Source organism: Maylandia zebra, linkage group LG7 (genome assembly GCF_041146795.1).
Source record: "Maylandia zebra isolate NMK-2024a linkage group LG7, Mzebra_GT3a, whole genome shotgun sequence".
In the NCBI taxonomy this organism is placed as follows: domain Eukaryota; kingdom Metazoa; phylum Chordata; class Actinopteri; order Cichliformes; family Cichlidae; genus Maylandia; species Maylandia zebra.
The window spans coordinates 56,779,673-56,799,042 of record NC_135173.1 but is presented as its reverse complement, the minus strand read 5'-3'; the positions used below and the strand labels follow the sequence as shown (position 1 = coordinate 56,799,042).

The 19,370-nt window shown below is 42.0% G+C and overlaps 1 protein-coding gene across 3 annotated transcripts in view; it reads left to right on the top strand.

Moving 5' to 3' along the window:
• Positions 1-19,370, top strand: part of adamts6 (ADAM metallopeptidase with thrombospondin type 1 motif, 6) — a 79,903-nt gene that overhangs the window by 11,215 nt on the left and 49,318 nt on the right. For all 3 annotated transcript variants that reach the window (XM_004566887.4, XM_076886743.1, XM_076886744.1), the window contains 3 exons: positions 4,123-4,228; positions 5,796-5,942; positions 16,181-16,322. In XM_004566887.4, coding sequence (XP_004566944.1) covers positions 4,123-4,228; positions 5,796-5,942; positions 16,181-16,322 — 395 coding nt within the window. The remainder of the gene's footprint in view (positions 1-4,122; positions 4,229-5,795; positions 5,943-16,180; positions 16,323-19,370) is intronic.

Here is a 19,370-nt window from a genome sequence, read left to right as displayed (position 1 = left end):
TGTGGGATGAAGAAGAGACGAGATTAGTGGCAGATGGGGGAGATGGAGAAGAAGAAGAGGAGGGGTTGAAAGGAAAATGGAAAAGGACAATTATAGGGGGTGTTAGAGTATGCAGGAGGGAGATGGAGTGGGTGATATGCACGCTCTGGTGTTACTGGGGGTGGAAAAAGGACAGCAAGTGGTGGCAGATCACCCCCCCCCTCCCCCCCCCCCCCCCCCCCCAAAAAAAAAAAAAAAATTCTGTCTCAAGTTGTTCAGTTCCACCTCAAACCTTCCTACCCACCCAGCTCTTTTTTTCCCCATCTTATCTTTTTTGGAGCCTGCAGGCACCACAGTATATCTTGGAGGTAATATCGTGACTTCAGGGGTGGTTTGACAGATTGACCGCATTCGTCACATTCCCTGGTCTTTTTAATTGCCCTGGCATCTGCTTGGCTTCCTTGTTGTCTCACCCCCACCTCCCTCTCTGCTCCTCCTCCTTTTCCTCCCAGGGATCATGCTCTCGGGTCAGACTGCTGGCATTTAGGGTCGCAGAGTAATCATGGGCGTGGAGATAATGCACAGTCCACCCTGGAGTTAAGAAAACAGCTTACACTCCATGTTTGCCCCCCACCCGAACGAACACACACACACACACACACACACACACACACACACACACACACACACACACACACACACACACACACACACACACACACCTTTCTTCTTTTCCCTCCCTCTCCTCCTTTTCTCTTCACCTTCAGGCTCCCTCTTTTCCTGCAGTAATGGTTTCAGTGGCCTCCTGATTTGCGAGTCTATTCTTGTTTAGCCTCTTAGTAAAGAGGACACAAAGGCCATGCCACTTTTAGCAGGCAAGCGAGGAGTCCATGCATGCGCTACAGGAAGATGTGAAGCTGCATTGGTTGCCAAACGACATGTTATGTAGCTAATGAACAGTGTAAAAAGAGGTGTGCAAAGTTTATCATTAGAACATTTTGCAAAAGTTTCTTCTGCAAGTTGGAAAACCGCTCTGGTGCATGCGAGCTGAATAAAAATAAACATATTTTCTTGCTCACGTTCGTTGCATGAAGCCATTCAGACATTTAGTTTTGGTTTGATTTGTCTAAATTCAGAGGTAACTGCTTATTCGCAAGAGAAAGAAAATTGAAAGCTGTTGACAGTAACTGTGCTCCTATCTACATGATTTATGCACATGTTAAGCACTTGAAAAATTCTTGAATGAAAGTCCAAACAAATCCCCACAACTGTATTGCAAGATGTTTTTGTATCAACTGCTAAAAAAATATACAGGGAATGTACAGTACAGTAAACAGTAATGTACCGTCTTTTGTAAATACAGTTTGGTACTTTAAATGCTAATACCTTTCAGGAAAAAATATTCATTCATATCAATATATAAATATTAATACCCTATTTTCTAATTTTTAGTTAAGTCAGACTTGAGTCTCACTGTGATGCTTTAGTACAGCGGTCCCCAAACCCCGGGCCTCGGACCGTGAGTGTTGAGGCTCAGGTGTGAAATGTATAGTTTTCAGGGTTTTTATCGGTTTTCAGCGTTATTTTGTTATCGTTTTTATCGTTTACTCGGCTTTCCTTGCTCTTTTCACGTGTGTTATGAATAAATCTTCTTTTTTTCGGTACGGGTACTAGTTTTATTTTGTTGTATTTATCCGCGACACCTTAAAGGCTGTGGCGCAAAAAAGGTTGGATACCGCTGCTTTAGTACGTCCACAACTTAACTCTTAAATGCACATAGTCAAAATAAAGAAATTAAAAAGAAAGAGTAGCAACGTGAGTTGAAATTGTAGCAACCCAAGGTGGTGGTAGCTTGGGTTATTTACAGTGGCAAGTTCAAAGACTCATGGGAATGTACATGCTTAGGCTCAAATCATTAATTATGTAGTGCTGTGATGTTTATTTTAGCTATTTTGCATTTAGACTTTAATTATTGTGGGCGTGTGATGTGGTTTCCAGCTTGTGTGTGGCTAAGTGTAATGTTAAGGTTTAACTAGCAGTGGACCACCATGATGACCAAGATTGCTGACTAAATCAAAGATGGACTCAGCCACCGTGATGTCACCCATTGATTTGGGGTTTTTTGAAGCCTCACTGTTAGTGTTTTGGCCATCACATTGTTATTGAGAGGAAAGAGTGGCCTGCTAAATTATCAGCTAATGCTTACAAGCTACATTTATAAACTGTAAGGCACAGACAAACACAGTATCGGTTAATTAATGTTGCATAACAGACTAATAAAGTAGAATGTCACTCCTCAAAGCTAAGGCACAACTTCCTTGGACATATAACTTGATCCAAAATGCACCAACAGCACGAACATGGCAGAAAGATCCAGTGAAGGGACAATATTTAGCAGAGGTAAGACTCAGAAGACACCAGTGGGTACAGCTCCACCTGCCATCTATGTGGATGACTGGATGGCACACCCCTTCACCACCCTTCATAGCAACCCCAAGTTGCTATTAAGATATGAACTATCAATAAGGCCAAAACTGCTATGTATTCGGCTATAAAAAAATGTGCTTTGTGTTGTAAAGTTGGGTATTTTCATTTTTGGGACTCTGTGGAGCCTGACTTGCTTTTGGAGCCAGGCCCAAGTTGCCAATACACAACTGCAGTTTTTGGCACTTACACACCAGCCTCACTTTTCAGCCTTTGACGTTCTTCCTTGGTAGTGATGAGTCATGTCCATTCAGCGTGTATCTTCAGGGTGTTAAATACAGGAGCCTTTGGATAACCGTGTGGTGAATAAAGAGAATGGAAATTTAAAGAAACTGATTTCAGGGTACATTGGTGAGGGTACAGAGACATTTTCCATTTTTATGGTGATTATAGAAGGTACATTAAACATTATAATGGCAACCAAACAAGTGACTTTGTTTTTAAAATCTATATTATGCAGCACAGTAGTGTCATATCTTTTACTATATGAAAGTGTTGTTTTACATTTCAGTAGGTACGCTGTAAAATAATGTAAAATATCAACAACTTGCACACTGTGGAGCGTCAGTATAGTGTATTTATTACTCTATGCAAACTGTAATGCTGCTCTCCATCAGAATGGGGTGATGTGTATTTGCTTTTCTGTATTTTATTGTCATTTATCATCCTAAAGCGGAATCCAACTAGCTTTACTGTCATTTAAAAAGTGTCCTTTTTAAATGACAGTAATGATAAGTAGAAAAGATGTGATGGTAAAAAAAAAAGTAATTTCTCTAAATTGCAATGGAAATACCTGAGCTGTTTCAAACTAATGAGGAAGCTTAAAGCATATCATATTTCTATAACTGGTGCACTTTTAATTTTTCATCTTGTTGCACCCTCTCCTGCCATTGTTGAACAGCATTTAATTGCATTTTTTTTTTATTTTATTTTTTACAAATTTACTTAAAATGTCAAGTAAAACTTAACAGAAATGACTGAGATTATCCAGAGTGACAGGATTCCCCTTAAATTTATTCTCAAATATATGAAAACCTGGGAAAAACTCCTCAACCCAACATGAAATAAATAGAAAGTACTTCTCTCTCTCTCTCTCGCACGCACGCACGCACGCACACAGGCGCACACAGGCGCACACACACCTGCTTTGCAGTGTCATATGATCCACTCTCCAGTCACCTGTAGATGTAATCTGTGAAGGATCGCCAGCAGTCTCCCTATCTGACCTGTCAGGCTTTAGGGGAAAAAGAACCTGCGACACCTGGATTGTGGAGCGTTTTTAACTTGAAACGCCCTCTCCTCTCCCTTTTCCCTCTTTTCTCTCGGCCTCTTTCTCCAAGTCTTGCTTTTGGAATGAGAAAAAACAACTCTATTTTCTGTCAGTTTTTTGTCAGAATACTAGTTACATGAAATCCAGTGTATAAACCTTTTCCAGCAATATCCCCGTTTAAGTAAAAAACAACAAACATTTAGGAGCAAATGCTAAGCTTGACTTGTCCTGGTGAATCTATAGCCATGACTAGCTGACTCTCAGCACTGCTGCAAACAGTAGCTTATGTATGGAATCCCAGTTTTATGACAGCGAGTCCTAAGAATGCTTTGCCTCAACCTTGTGTTTGTATGTTTGTCTGGCATGTGTGTTTATGTGTGTATGTCTAGGTCTGGCCTCAGTGGCTGGAATGTGTGAGCCAGAGAGGAGCTGCAGCATCAATGAAGACATCGGCCTCGGTTCTGCTTTCACCATTGCGCACGAGATTGGCCACAAGTGAGTTTTAAGAGTTTTTAGGATCCTAATATAAAATATAAAACTTGACATTACTCCCTGATGCGTATTGCAGAGGTGGTGGGACCAAGTCAGAGGGCCTTAAATGGCTTGGTTTTGAAGGCACACATTTAAATTACTTAACAGAACTTGTCTCATTAATTTAAAGTGGTGCAGCTCTGTCTACTTTGACTTGAGAATTATTATCCCTTAGTTAATCCTTATCATGGCTTGTAAAAGTTTTCCTTTTTTGTCTTTATACTTTTTCATGATTATAGCATAATTTGCCGTGGCACCTTACGCACATCCACAATGAACTTACACCCCGACAATATTCATTCATGGATCCTTTTGATGACGTCATGACTGAAAAGACCTTTTTTAATTCAGAACTTAAACTTCTCTGGTGGCATAAAATCCCTCAATATGAGTATTGGCACTGCTGATATCAGCAGATTTCTAAGCAGGACTTGAAGTTCTTCCTTTTACATTTTTGGGAATGAAACTTTCCACAAATGTAGCACCTTTTATAGCAGTTTTAGGTGTTGGCAAATGCCCTCTTTTTCCTTAAGGTCGTCTTCAAACCTTTTATCACTTTCACGACCTGTTCTTAAACAAACATTACTTACTGCCTGGTTTTGCCGGACTTGCATATAGTCTTTTTTCCCCCCCTTGCAGACTGTAACTGCACATATTTCCTCATGCAAATGTCAGTGTCCGCATACCTCGGCCTCTTTCTTCCTGAATATAAAGCAAAATAATGATGATGTATTAGTCTGTGTATTCCTCTCTCGAGAGTTAGGCAAGATGGCGATTTCCTTTATTATGTCTCATGTCTGCTTCTGTTGTGGGGCAGTTGTAAAAATAGTCTCTGCTTCTAGAGGATGTATAAAAAAACACACTACAGCGGGGTTTCGACTGGCCTGATTTATTTCCCGAGTAGGGTAAAATGTCATAAACGCCAGCCTTAGAAAAACAGGTTCAGTCTGTGCAATGTGGTTGGATTTGTTATATACATTAGACCTGATTCGCACCACTAGACTGTGAGGGAAAGTTAAGCTTTGATATCCTGCTGTAATGAGAAACTTTTCTCTCAAATGACAGATGAAGTTTTTCTGAAAATGAATTGTTGCAACCATTGATAGCCAACATGAATTCAGTGGGAAAAAAAACTATTTCGTAGCTTTCAGAACAGTGTTCAAAGTTTGGAGCAGCTCATTGTAATGATCTAAAGGGTCTTGACTCCTCGCTCCAGTCTGTGCTGACTTTTCCTTCCCTGGCTTGCTCAGACCTGCAGGCAGTGATTGACAGACAGGCATCCGAGTGGTGATTAGAACTTCTTTCCTGCAGAGCCCCAGACAGGGTTTGACCCTTGACCCCTCCACACAGCTGTTTTAGAGCCAATGAGCTCAATCTTTACAGCCACAGAGGTTGACATCCAGAATCCAGCAGCCTTAACTGTCCAGCGAGATCCCATCTAAACTGTGCAATTAACTACCACTTTCAGACCAGATGGTCATTTCTCCCAGCTGCATTAATTCCTCTTCTTATTTATTTTTTTCTGTTTTAGTTTTGGGATGAACCATGATGGGATTGGGAATTCTTGCGGTACCAAAGGTCACGAGACAGCCAAACTGATGGCTGCTCATATAACAGCCAACACCAACCCTTTCTCTTGGTCTGCCTGCAGCAAAGACTACATCACCAGCTTTCTCGAGTAAGTGGGTGATATGGGTGGTGGTTGTTCCCTGTGGGCCTGTGTGTGTGTGTGTGTGTGTGTGTGTGTGTGTGTGTGTGTGTGTGTGTGCGTGCAATAGAGAAAAAGGTGCATTCCTGTTTTCCTTCCACAGCTGTCTCTCTTTACAACCCGCTGCCACTGGCTGGTCCATGTGGCTGGACCCGCTAGGCTGCTTTGTACACGAGGCCTTCCCCTACTTATTCACATCCACTTCATCACTGAGACTTTTGCCAGACCTCCTTGTGGCTGCGTATGATAACTGAGTGCTTTCCACCCCTGCATCCTTGCACCACAAGGCGGGTGATGTTAGAGCTCATGTGGGTTCTCGGTGGTGATGTGTAGGCCAGCTGCCTTAAACCACTGCTCTGCTGTTTTATATATTGGCCAAAGGAGGCAAAAAAAGGAGAAAGAATTGGAGCACATAAATAAACGAGGCAGTGATATTTGAGTCTTGCCAGCCTGGCATAGTAGAGGACACACCAATGTTTCTTTTCCAGAGGCTAGACAAAACATCTGGAGTAACAGAACAAACAGATAATCGTTACAATGACAGACTTCTACACCTATTTCTGCACAGCATGATTTAGAGGAGGCGTGTCAATTTGAAGCCTTACTTGAAATTCTACTGCTCTTCACGCTTGCGAATCCCTGATTTTTTTTTTTTCTGGCACTTTTGTCTTTTTATTAGATGGCAGAGACTCTGAATGTCTAACATCAGTGCAATATAACTACAGTCATGATCTTTTTTGCTCCACAAATTCTTTTTCCATATTTAAGCCTATAGCAGCACAGAGCAACTCAGCCGGCAGCAGACTTCTGTCAGAAATCCAGCTGTGTTATACTAGTAACGGCTATTGTAGCATGGAGCTGCTAATGCCTTTTTAATGATCATAGAATGAGGTCAAGGACCCCCTTAACTTTGTAGCATTTGTGGGAGTGATAAGATTCTCGTGTAGCTTTATTGCTGCACAAAAAAATTGCGAAACTCAAAGTGCTTGTTTGCAAAAATGGAATAGTGCTGACCGTGCAGAGCTAGTAGCACAAGACCACCACGGAAACAGGAAAGAAACTGACAACAATGGAGGAAAGTATAAAATGGGCCAAAGGTTATGAATGATTTCTAATCTAATTTGATGTGTTGCTTTGCTGTTTATGTTGTTTTATCTTATACTCCCATAAACAATTAGTCGACAGGGTTTATTCTGATGGATATTTAGATTCATACAGCAGCATTTTATTCATTTATAATCCTTCTCCTCATGTACAAGATGTAGAAAATCAGGATCCATCATAAACACCTTATTGTATTGTGTTATCTCAATAGACCACTTTCCTCTCAGAGTGCTGGCTTAATTGTAGTTATAAGCATTTCCAAAAGTAGAATGGGTGGTGACTATCAGGCCACTGTCTTGTGGAATCAGCTACCAGTTTTGATTCAGCAGACGTACACCTTCTCTACATTTAAGATTATTTATTTATTTTTTTAAGAGCTACTACCTTTAGAACAGGTGACGCTAAATCATCCCTTAGTTATACCTCTGTTGGCTAAAACTGCAGTGGAACTCACAACACCCTGAGCATTTCTTCTTCAATGACTTCTTTTCACTTCCAATGCCACTAATCTTTGTTTGCTGTCCCCCATAGTCTGTTTTGTCCTGTCTGTTTGTGGTGTCTCGTTTCTCCTCTTTCCTCTTTTGTCTTTTCCCCTCTGTGCCCCTCCCTGAACCTAAGTAAGTCTATACCTTGTAAACTACCTTGTCCATAGCTGGTAACATTATCTCTGCAATGTCACCTGCCTTAGACAGCGAGCAAGAGGTCAGGGTATATTTTTACCTTTGAGTTCTAACACTAAGAAACTTTGTATCTGGTGCTTCTGCTGTCTGGTTTATTGTTTGGTTTATGTGCAAATTCATTTTTATGCTGATTTTTTTTAAATGCTTCATCTGACTTGAGATAACAACACAGAAAAACATTAAAACATTAGTATGTTTTTTTTTTTTTTTTAGTTTACCCTAGATAATAGAGATCATTTTTGAAAAATGGGCCTGTTATGCTAATTTTCAACTCCCTATTTTTATTCTTTAGATACTTTTCAGGTTTAAGTAATCCTTATTTATCTCATATTAGCCCGGGGTGTTGCCCTTTAGTTTATGTACTCTCTGAAAAAAGCTTTTGTAGTTACATTCCCTTTAAGCTATACTTCTTTTGATTGGTTGCCGTTTGTAAACAGGTTTGTATATTTCAACTCAATTCAATTCAGTTTTATTTACACAACACCAAATCACAACAACAGTCATCTCAAGGCGCTTTACATTGTAAGGTAGATCCTACAATAATACATACAGAGTAAAACCAACAATCATATGACCCCCTATGAGCAAGCACTGGCGACAGTGGGAAGGGAAAACCTCCCTTTTAACAGGAAGAAACCTCGGGCAGAACCAGGCTCAGGGAGGGGCGGCCATCTGCTGCGACCGGTTGTGGAGAGGGGAGGAAGACAGGATAAAAGACATGCTGTGGAAGAGAGACAGATAAGAGCCAGACAAGTATGATTCAATGCAGTGAGGTCTATTAACAGAATCAGAATCAGAATCAGAATGGGGTTTATTGCCAAATGTTGAGCAGGTTTACAACATTAGGAAATTGCTGCGGTGCTTCAGTGCAAACATAGTGTCATAAATAGCACTTAAATAGACATGGAAAAAAATAAAAGTAGGGATAAGAATTAAAAGTGCTACGTGGGAAGATATGTGCATGAGATATACATGAGATATATACATGAGAATAAGAATTAAGAGTGCTACGTTGAAAGATATATACATGAGTGCAGGTGGTGATCAGTGCCAAACATGGAATGATGCAGTGAACACAGCGTAGGGTCATGTGTTAGTGGTGGGAACAGTCATATGGTTATTGTTCATGTGTCCAACAGCAGAGGGGAAGAAACTGTTCTTATGGCGAGAGGTTCTGGTGCGAATGGACCGGAGCCTCCTGCCTGAGGGGAGCAGGTCAAACAGACTGTGTCCAGGGTGAGAAGGGTCAGCTGAGATCCGAGCTGCACGCCGCAATGTCCTGGAGGTGTACAGGTCCTGCAAAGATGGGAGTCTGCAGCCAATCACCTTCTCAGCAGAGCGCACAACACGCTGCAGTCTCTGTTTGTCCCTGATAGTGGCTCCAGCGTACCACACGGTGATGGAGGAGGTGAGGATGGACTCGATGATTGCAGTGTAGAACTGCATCATCGTCCGTGTTGGCAGGTTGAATTTCTTCAGCTGCCTCAGGAAGTACATCCTCTGCTGGGCTTTCTTGATGACGGAGGTGATGGTGGGCTCCCACTTCAGGTCCTGGGTGATGGTGGTACCCAGGAAGCGGAATGAGTCCACAGAGGTGATGGGGGTGTCAGTCAGGATGATGGGGGGGAGTGGGGCTGTGTGCTTCCTGAAGCCCACTATAATCTCCACTGTCTTCTGGGCATTCAGCACCAGGTTGTTGTGGCTGCACCAGGACACCAGACGTTCAACCTCCCTCCTGTAGGCAGACTCGTCCCCGTCCGAGATGAGTCCAATAACGGTGGTGTCATCTGCAAACTTGATTAGCTTGACAGACTGGTGGGTGGAGGTGCAGCAGTTGGTGTACAGGGAGAAGAGCAGAGGAGAAAGAACACAGCCCTGAGGGGAGCCGGTGCTGATGGTCCGGGAGTCCGAGACATTCTTTCCCAGCCTCACATGCTGCTTCCTGTCCGTCAGGAAGTCAGTGATCCACCGGCAGATGGGATCAGGCACATTCATCTGGGAAAGCTTGCCTCGGAGATGGTCTGGAAGGATGGTGTTGAAGGCAGAGCTGAAGTCCACAAACAGGATCCTGGCGTAGGTTCCTGGGGAGTCCAGATGCTGCAGGATGAAGTGTAGGGCCATGTTGATGGCGTCGTCTACAGACCTGTTGGCTCTATATGCAAACTGCAGGGGGTCCAGGAGGGGGGCCGTGAGGGTCCTGAGATGGGAGAGAACTAGGCGCTCAAAAGACTTCATGACCACAGATGTCAGAGCCACGGGTCTGTAGTCATTTAGTCCAGTGATCCTAGGTTTCTTGGGGACAGGGATTATGGTGGAGGACTTGAAGCAGGCAGGCACATGGCATGCCTGCAGTGAGGAGTTGAAAATTCCAGAAAACACTGGGGCCAGCTCGTTAAACTGCTTCCTCACATCTGCTTCATGAATATGAAGAGTTGTGGTGGGAGGAGGTGGTGTGAAATCCTCTTTTGTGTGGGGTGAGGAGGGGGGTGTTGTAGGTGAACGGTTTGAAGGTGGTGATGGCTCTATGGAGGGGGGAGAGGTGGGGGAATTAGTGTCCAAAGTGTCTCTATTGTTGGGGCCGTTGGAGGTGTGAAGGCTGCCTGATGGCTCGTCAAAACGGCAGTAGAAGTCGTTTAGGGTGTTGGCTAAGAGCAAGTCATCAGTGGAGTGGGGGGTTTTAGGCTTGTAGTTTGTGATATTCCTAAAACCTTTCCACACAGAGGCCGAGTCATTCTCTGAGATCTGCTGCTGCATCTTCTCAGAGTGCTGATGTTTAGCAATGTCCACTTCTTTAGTGAACCTGTACTTGGCCTCTCTGTAGCAGTCCCTGTCTCCGCTTCTGAACGCCTTTTCTCTTTTCCAGCCACAGCTTTTTGAGTTTAGGAGTAAACCAGGGTTTGTCATTGTTATAACTCACCCTGGTGCGTGATGGCACAATGCTGTCCTCACAGAAGTGGATATAGGAGGTGACAGTGTCCGTAAACTCGTCCAAGCTGTTAGAAGCAGCCTTCAATGTGTCCTAGTCTGTGGTCTCCAAACACGTGCGAAGCTCCTCCACAGCCTCGTTGCTCCACAGTTTTTTAGTCCTCACGACAGGTTTGGAGAGCTTCAGCCTCTGTCTGTACGCGGGGATTAGGTGGATCATGACGTGGTCAGAAAGTCCGAGTGAAGCGCGGGGCACCGCGCGATAGGCCCCGCTGATCGTGCTGTAACAGTGGTCCAATGTCCTCTCCTCTCTGGTCGGGCATTTAATATACTGCTTATATTTTGGAAGCTCATGGCTCAGATTGGCTTTGTTAAAGTCCCCAAGAGCAATGATGAGAGAGTCCGGGAATGTCCGCTCCGTGTGGAGAATCTGCTCCGCGAGTGCGCACTGAGCTGCCTGCGCATCTGCGTCTGGCGGGATGTAAACAGCGGCCAGGATGAATGAAGCAAACTCCCGCGGAGAATAAAACGGTTTGCAGTGGATAAAAAGATATTCCAGAGAGGAAGAGCAGTGCTGAGCAATCACTGTCACATCTGTGCACCAGCCACTATTGATGTAGAAGCAGAGACCTCCACCTTTGGACTTACCGGAGAGAGCGGCCTGCCGGTCCGCGCGCAGCAGATGGAAGCCCTCCAGCTTGAGCGCGCAGTCTGGGATGTTCTCACTGAGCCACGACTCCGTAAAACATAAGACACAGGAGGAGGCAAAGTCTCTGTTCATGCTTCTCATCAGGGCCAGTTCGTCAATCTTATTCCCGAGTGAGCGTACATTAGAAAGGAAGATCCCAGGAAGAGCAGTTCGCAGTCCGCGTCTCCTCAAACGCACGAGTGCGCCGGCTCGCTTCCCTCTCTTTCGGCGTCTCGCTTTCCTGGTCAGAGTCAGCAGTAAATCTGCCGCAGATGCGACAAATATTGGAAATAAATCCACAGGCGTTGTAGTCCTGTAGTTAAGAGCTCTTCTCTGGTGTACGAGTATCCAGAGGAGTGCCCAGACACAGAAGAAATGCACAAAAACAAAAGAAAAGTAACGCACTGAAGCACCAGGGCGACCATCCGCGGCGCCATCTTGGTAACACATAGTGAGTGAGAAATGTGAGAAATGAGAAGTGAGAAATGTGACTGAAGAAGAAATTCTCAATGCATCATGGGAATCTCCCAGCAGCCTACACTACTGCAGCTTAACTAAGGGAGAATTCAAGGTCACCTGATCCAGCCCGAACTGTATGCTTTAGCAAAAAGGAAAGTTTTAAGCCTAATTGCACAGAAGAGGGGCCTGAAAACTGAAGGCTCTGATTCCCATTCTACTACTTAAATACTCTAGGAGCAACAAGTAAGCCTGCAGTGTGAGAGCGAAGTGCTCTAATGGGGTGATATGGTACTACAAGGTCATTAAGATAAGATGGGGCCCGATTATTCAAGGCCTTGTATGTGAGGAGCAGGATTTTGAATTCAATTCTGGATTTAATAGGGAGCCACTGAAGGGAAGCAAATATAGGAGAAATATAGCCTAGAAGAAGCCTAGAAGTAATAAATGCATGAATTAGTTTTTCAGCGTCACTCTGTGACAGGATATTTCTTATTTTGAGATATTGCACAAATGTAAGAAAGCAGTCCTACATATTTGTTTAATATGTACATTGAAGGACATATCCTGATCAAAAATGACTCCAAGGTTCCTCACAGTGTTACTGGATGGCAAGGTATTGCCGTCCAAAGTAAGAATCTGGTTAGATACCATATTTCCAATATTTTCAGAGCCGAGTGCAATAACCTCAGAGTTTAGAAGCAGAAAATTATGTCTTTTATGTTTATGTCTTTATTGCTGTATGTTTGAGATAATCATATTGGATATATCCTGTCTTTATGATGCTGCTTAATTGCACAAACATGCTGACCTTGTTGATTGAAATTTCAGCAATGTTTCAGATGCAAATCTGTTATTGTTGCAGTATTCAGTACTGTGCAAGAGTCTTGAGTCACTTGTCATTTCTTTGTCTTTTGCTTCCATTTGTGAGTTGTCTTGAGCAATCATTCTCCAGCTGGCTGCTTTTTCACTTATTTTCAGTCTAGTCCATGTAACTGACTGACACGTAAAAGACTTGACACAGGACCTAAGAGATGCATCTGACCCCTCTAGTGTTTTCTGAAATGGTTTTAATGGAAGGGTGGCTGTCCAGAAGATGTTCATAAGAAAACACACTCTCTCAGGCAAACTCCCAAGAGAGACTTATAAACTTTTAGATTTTTCCTAAATACTATATTTCATTTTTGTTTGCAATTGTTTTCAATAAATTGCTTCACCTATTCCCCATTTTACTAGCAAAATATGAAGAAAGGAGATGTGACTCAAGACTTTTGCATAGTACTGTACATTTGACAGAAAATAAGAAAAAGCCTCCAATTTAAGGTCCATGAGAAGATTAAAAGTCCATTTTAAGTCTGTTCCTGTAATGAAACCAAAGGGGCCGTAAATGTTTCAGTACTAACAGCTTTTCTTTGCAGTCATAGACACCACACTTTTTTTTTTCTCTGCAGTTCAGCTTCATTTCTCAGTATTAAGACCATGAGAGCAAATTCATAACTGCAACCTTGTGGTGAAGTATTGGTTACAAGTCTGCGGTGTGTCTGTGTGTTCCTCTGTTTGTGTATTCATGTTTAGTTAGCGAGGCCCTCCAAGAAAGCGGATAATAGCTGCTGTGGTTGTCAGATGATGTTTCCGGCTGAAAGCTGTTAGAGGAGGGTAGTGAACAGCACTTGTGACAGAGATGACAGTATTAAATGCCAGCTTCCAAATGGGACACAAAGAGCTGCTTCTACTCTGCGCTGCCGGGTTCCTAATGATTTCTGGCTCGTGTATCCGAGAATCACTATTTTAAAAAAAAAAAAAAAAAAAAAAAAGTACCCAAAAGAGACAAAGCTTTTTTTTACTTCACCTTTGAGCAGAATAGACTATTGCTTAACTTATATTATATGCATATTTGTATCGATCTGCGTTTTAGGTTTTAGTTTTATTGCCTTTTGCTTTTACAAAAGTGTTTTGTCTGTAAACTCAAATTATCCTCCCTTTCTCCCCCTCAATCAGAATTTTGGATATTGCACATGCATCTCCCTGCCAAGTAAACAACTTTGGCTGTGGTATTGGCCTAGATTCACCATCTTGCTCGAGCAATATGTGGTGCTTTGTTTGGGTTTTTTACGAATGGTTTATGAATGCGCTCACAGTTCAGTCATAGTTTATTCTCCAGAGTTTGCGTGCCAGTTTGTTCTAAATGTTAAAAGGAAAGCAGTTTGGCTTCATTAAACTCTCCGAGACCACATACTGCAATGAATTTCATATTAAACGTGTACCTTTTGTTAATAATTGTTAGGTTATACTGATTTAAACATACTGCTGCCTCACAACTTATTGGATGCACTCAGCAGGCTTAATATCTTCGTGAATGACTAGTCCCAGAGTACAGGGATAGCTGAAGTTCCTGCTTGCTAGAAGACGTTTCCGCTCAGCATAATGAATTTGGCTAAATCCACTGGACAGGAAGCCTTTGCGACGATGTCAAATAATAGTCTCTATGTTTAAACTTTGACTATTTTGTCTCTCTCCAAACTAATAAATACTGAGGCTTGCCCTTAGTACACAGGGTGTCTGGGGGCCTCATAGTCTGGCTTTTCTGCCTCTGCCTGTGATGAGAGGGTCCTCCGAGGGACAAGAGTAAAGAAAAAACATTATTCCTTTCAGTAACAGAGAATAGAGCATTAAAAATGCAAGAAACGGAAGAGATTAGAAAAGATAGAAAAGATTAGAGAAAAGAAGGATGACTTGCTCTTCTTGGTCTTCAGCGCTGAAAATAAAACATACACAATAAGTTCTATTTGGTATGTAAACAAAGATTATATATAATATATTTTGTTTATGCATTCTTGTTCAAGCACCAGGAGTCTGTGAGTTTAGACAGGTAGTTACAATGTGAAAGTCAATTAAATGAATTTTTATGATGATTTTTACATAAATTTATACGTCAGTCAAAATGCTGTCTACAAAAATAACTGGAGAGATTTAATCTTGAAAACCAAATTACCAAATTTTGTGTTGTGCTAATCATATCCGGGTATTTAATTTATCTTAATATTATTGTTGACTCTTCCCCTCATTTTCATTCTGGGCCCAAGTTGTAGTTTGATCAGTCATAATGTGTAGCACTTACAATGTTGTTGTCACCAAGCCCACTTTGCCTTTAAAGGGATGAGAAGCATTCCATTGCATGCTACAGCTGCCACATCTGGAAGGAACACATAGTTCTTATGTGGGAGACTGCGGCACCCACGGTGTGGGACGGAGAGATTTCACAGGTCTTTCCTCCCCACTGCTGTCAGACTCCATAATAAAGACTTTAACTGATCAAGCACACACATCCATACATATGCAATAATACCAAGTGCAATAATCCTTTCTGTCATCGTTGTATTTTTACTCAGTTGTATATAGTATTTGTATTTGTATTCTATTTTTATCTTATTGTATATTTATTTTATTTTATTCTACTATATATAGTATTTTATTTTATTCTATTCTGTACAGTTGTGTACTGTATTTATTCTTATTGTATTCTAATTTTTGCCTCATAACTTTTGCACTGTCCACTTCCTGCTGTGACAAAACAAATTTCCCACGTGTGGGACTAATAAAGGTTATCTTATCTTATCTTATCTTATCTTATCTTATCTTATCTTATAGTAAACAGTCATGGTAATACTTTGCCTCGAGATAATCCTCTGACTCAGGGAAGACCAGTGGATGTAGTCTTTCATAAAAAAAAATCTTTTATAACCTCATGGCAGCAAGTGTCTGTGCTGGTAAAAGTATTTTCATTGTTTTAACTCCTAGAATACAAAATTGCAGTGTGTGTGTACGTGTGTGTGTCTGCTTTTGGTGGTGTACATGTTGTACATATTTTTATTTGACAAAACAGACTAAACAATCCTAGGTCTGGACATAAGATCCAAATCTAACTCCAGATTTCTTTCTTTATTTTCCTCAACTGTCATTTAATTGGCAGTCGGTGGGCTCAGTCTAAGGAGTCATACACACAATAGTGGAGCACGTAGCCATATAATCAGGGAGGGCTGGCCATTCTAGGCTGACAGCCTGCACCCTATTGCCTTGGGTAAAATGTCTGCTTGTGCTTCAACACTTCATTTGATGAAGAGGCGTTGATGTCTAATATCAGCATTAATTACATGACTTTTCAGATCTTTGTCAAAGCGTCCTATTACAGTAGTTTGGTACTAAAATTAAAGGAGTCACAGAAAACTAGCAAAGGTCTCAGAGGGGATTGACTCTAATTGTTCTGGTCTTGGCATCTCTAACTCGGCTATTATGCAAGTGTAGAAAGGTTTCTTTGTGTAAGAAACAATCCTATTGTAGGTTTGTTTTTTTGACAGCTCAGGTCGGGGGACGTGTCTGGACAATGAACCTCTGAAACGAGACTTCCTGTACCCAACAGTGGCCCCGGGGCAGGTGTATGATGCAGATGAGCAGTGTCGCTTCCAGTATGGAACCTCTTCACGCCAGTGCAAGTATGGGGTAAGAAACCAGCATCTTTCAGACTACTCTCCTCCTGATTCTTCCTCTTTACACTGAGAAAATGGGATCTCTCTCCTATATTATGTCTAGGGCAGTTAAAATAAAATTTTCTAGTTCCCAAACGCAAGTTTTGGAACGCAGAGTTCACAGTGAAATATATATCACAGTAGGTACAATACCCAAACATTGCTAGACTTTACTTTCAAAGTGGAATAAGGATATAAACAACCCCTTGAATATTTGCAGTAATTAGAAACAGGCACAGTAATTTATTAAATGTGCAAACGTACATAGAAATGTAATATAAGGTAAAAACACAGTTTGTAGAATTCTAATGAGCTAGAAAGTCGATATTTGCTATAACCACCTTTTTCTGTATTTAGAATTCTAACAATGTTGACAAGAAATAATAAACATAATTCCCTGAAATGTACACCCAGACCATGACAGAGCCTCCATCGGGTTTTAACACAGCAGCAGACTGCTGTATCTCTCTCCTAAGTTTTCTGTTATGTGTAGACATAGCAACTGTTCATCCCTTGAATCAGGAGGCTGTTTATGCTTGAATGATTAAAAAATGAGTGAAAAAGCAACCAATGTCTAAATGAAGAAAAAAAAGGACACTGGAAGACAACTGAAGAATTATTGCTCAAGACCTTTTTAAAAAATATTACAAGCCAGTCGGCTCCCTGGAAGGAAAATAGAAGAAATAAAGAAGGGAAACAAAGAAAGAGGAAAAAAGAAACAGAAGAAATAAAGATGGGTGACTCAAGACGTTTTGCTTAGTATTGTACATAGAAATATTATGCATATATTGGTGTGATCTTCAGTGTCCATTAAGAATGAATATAATCATTGGAATCATTAAAATTGCTCTGTCATAGTAAACCTGAGCATCTTCACACTATGATGCAAAGCATATGGGGTCTTAAAGCTTGCAGTCTCATTGTTGTCTCGTCAGCTCTGATCCTCTGATTTGATCTGGAATTGTGTAGATTTATAGACACATTTTCATGTCATTTGCCTTCTTTTCTCTTGTTCTCACAGCTGTTAGACAACACCAAGAAAAACACTCAAAGAAAAAGCAGCAAAGAGCAACTGATAAATCATTTTTGCCTCTATTTAACAAATCCACCCTCAGCCTGCTGAATTAATTTATTCTGACCAACTTGCTTTTGCCTTCTTTCCTAGGATGTGCCTTAGCAAAAGCAAATGTTGTGTAACTAACAGTACATGACTGCTCTGTCATAGCAAACCTGAGCATCTTCAGATTTTAGACTCTTAAGGGATCACTTAAAGTTAAAGATTTTGTAGAACGAGAAAGTTATAAAATTTGTAGAACAAGTAATTAAAGATAACTAAGAAAAAAGTCCTTCAGAATTTAATGTTGTGTAATTATCATTGTTAAAAACTTTTATGTGGCTACAGTGCGAACAGGAAGTGCTAGTATCTACTGTAACATGTCTTTCCATGTTGGCGATTTGTCAAAATGGACCTGTGATGTCAATAACTTTCCATCAGGTCTGTAGAATTGTACTGCACATTTGTTATCTGACCTTATAGCCCCCATATTATATCCCCATCTGGAAAGGGCTGAGCTGTCTGAAAAGTAAATGCAGAAATGCCAATCTCTTTAGCACTTATTGGTTTTCTTGACATTTTGATTTCTTTTAACTGCAATATAAAAAAACATGCAATATATCCCTACACACTCTCTTATTTTTAATAACTATCTAATTTATCTGGACACTGAAACTACCAAGTAACCAAATTACACTTTCACAAGGAAATAAAAAAGTTGTTTGAGATGGTTGGTCATTTTCATTGGACCAAATGAGTCCACTGACATACTCCGGACTCCAGTGCATTAGGTGGTTGTAATGCAGAAGAGTTTGCAGCAAAGATTGCGCTATGTAAAGCAAATGACAGACAACTGCAACAACAGTTAGCACGGGTGGGTTTTCAGTACTGCTGCCTCTGATTGTGGTTTACAGCTTTCCAACCTGGGCACTGAAACTGGAAAATAGATAAATAGAATGGAACACAGAACTTCATTTAAACCCTGCTCCCTGTGGTAAAAACAGACTGATTTAGTCCAAGGTCCTGAGGAAACTCCTGCAGAGGGTTAAATGAGTGTGTGAAAATGTACAAATGTACTTCATCATCCCAGTTTACTAACCATATTGTGTCTTACCATGCCTTTGAGTGTGGTTAACCTTAAGTGTTAAGTTAAAAAAAAAAAGTAAGAGAAAAACTCGTTTTTTCATTATTTCCTCATTTAGATTAAAAGGGGGTGAAGAGGTTATGGACAGGATTTCTAGGCGCAGCCAAGTGGCGGAGGGCTTTCGCTTTGGTGGCCTCAGAATCTCATCTCTGATTTTTGCGGATGATGTGGTTCTGTTGGCTTCATCGGGTGATGGCCTCCTGCTCACACTGGAACGGTTCGCAGCCGAGTGTGAAGCAGCAGGAATGAGGATCAGCACCTCCAAATCTGAGGCCATGGTTCTCAGCCGGAAAAGGGTGGAGTGCCCACTCCGGGTCGGGGATGAGTTCCTGCCCCAAGTGGAGGAGTTCAAGTATCTCGGGGTCTTGTTCGCGAGTGATGGGAGAAGGGAGCCGGAGATCGACAGAGGGATTGGGGCTGCAGCTGCAGCTGCAGTAATGCGGACGCTGCACTGGTCCGTCGTGGTGAAGAGGGAGCTGAGTGTAAAAGCGAAGCTCTCAATTTACCGGTCGATCTACGTCCCTACCCTCACCTATGGCCATGAGCTGTGGGTAGTGACCGAAAGAACGAGATCGCGGATACAAGCGGCAGAAATGAGCTTCTTCCGAAGGGTGGCTGGCCTCTCCCTTAGAGATAGGGTGAGAAGTTCGGCCATCTGGGAGGGGCTCAGAGTAGAGCCGCTGCTGCTCCACATCGAAAGGAGCCAGCTGAGGTGGTTCGGGCATCTGACAAGGATGCCCCCTGGGCGCCTCCTGGGTGAGGTGTTCCAGGCATGTCCCACCGGGAGGAGGCCCTGGGGCAGACCCAGGACACGCTGGAGAGAT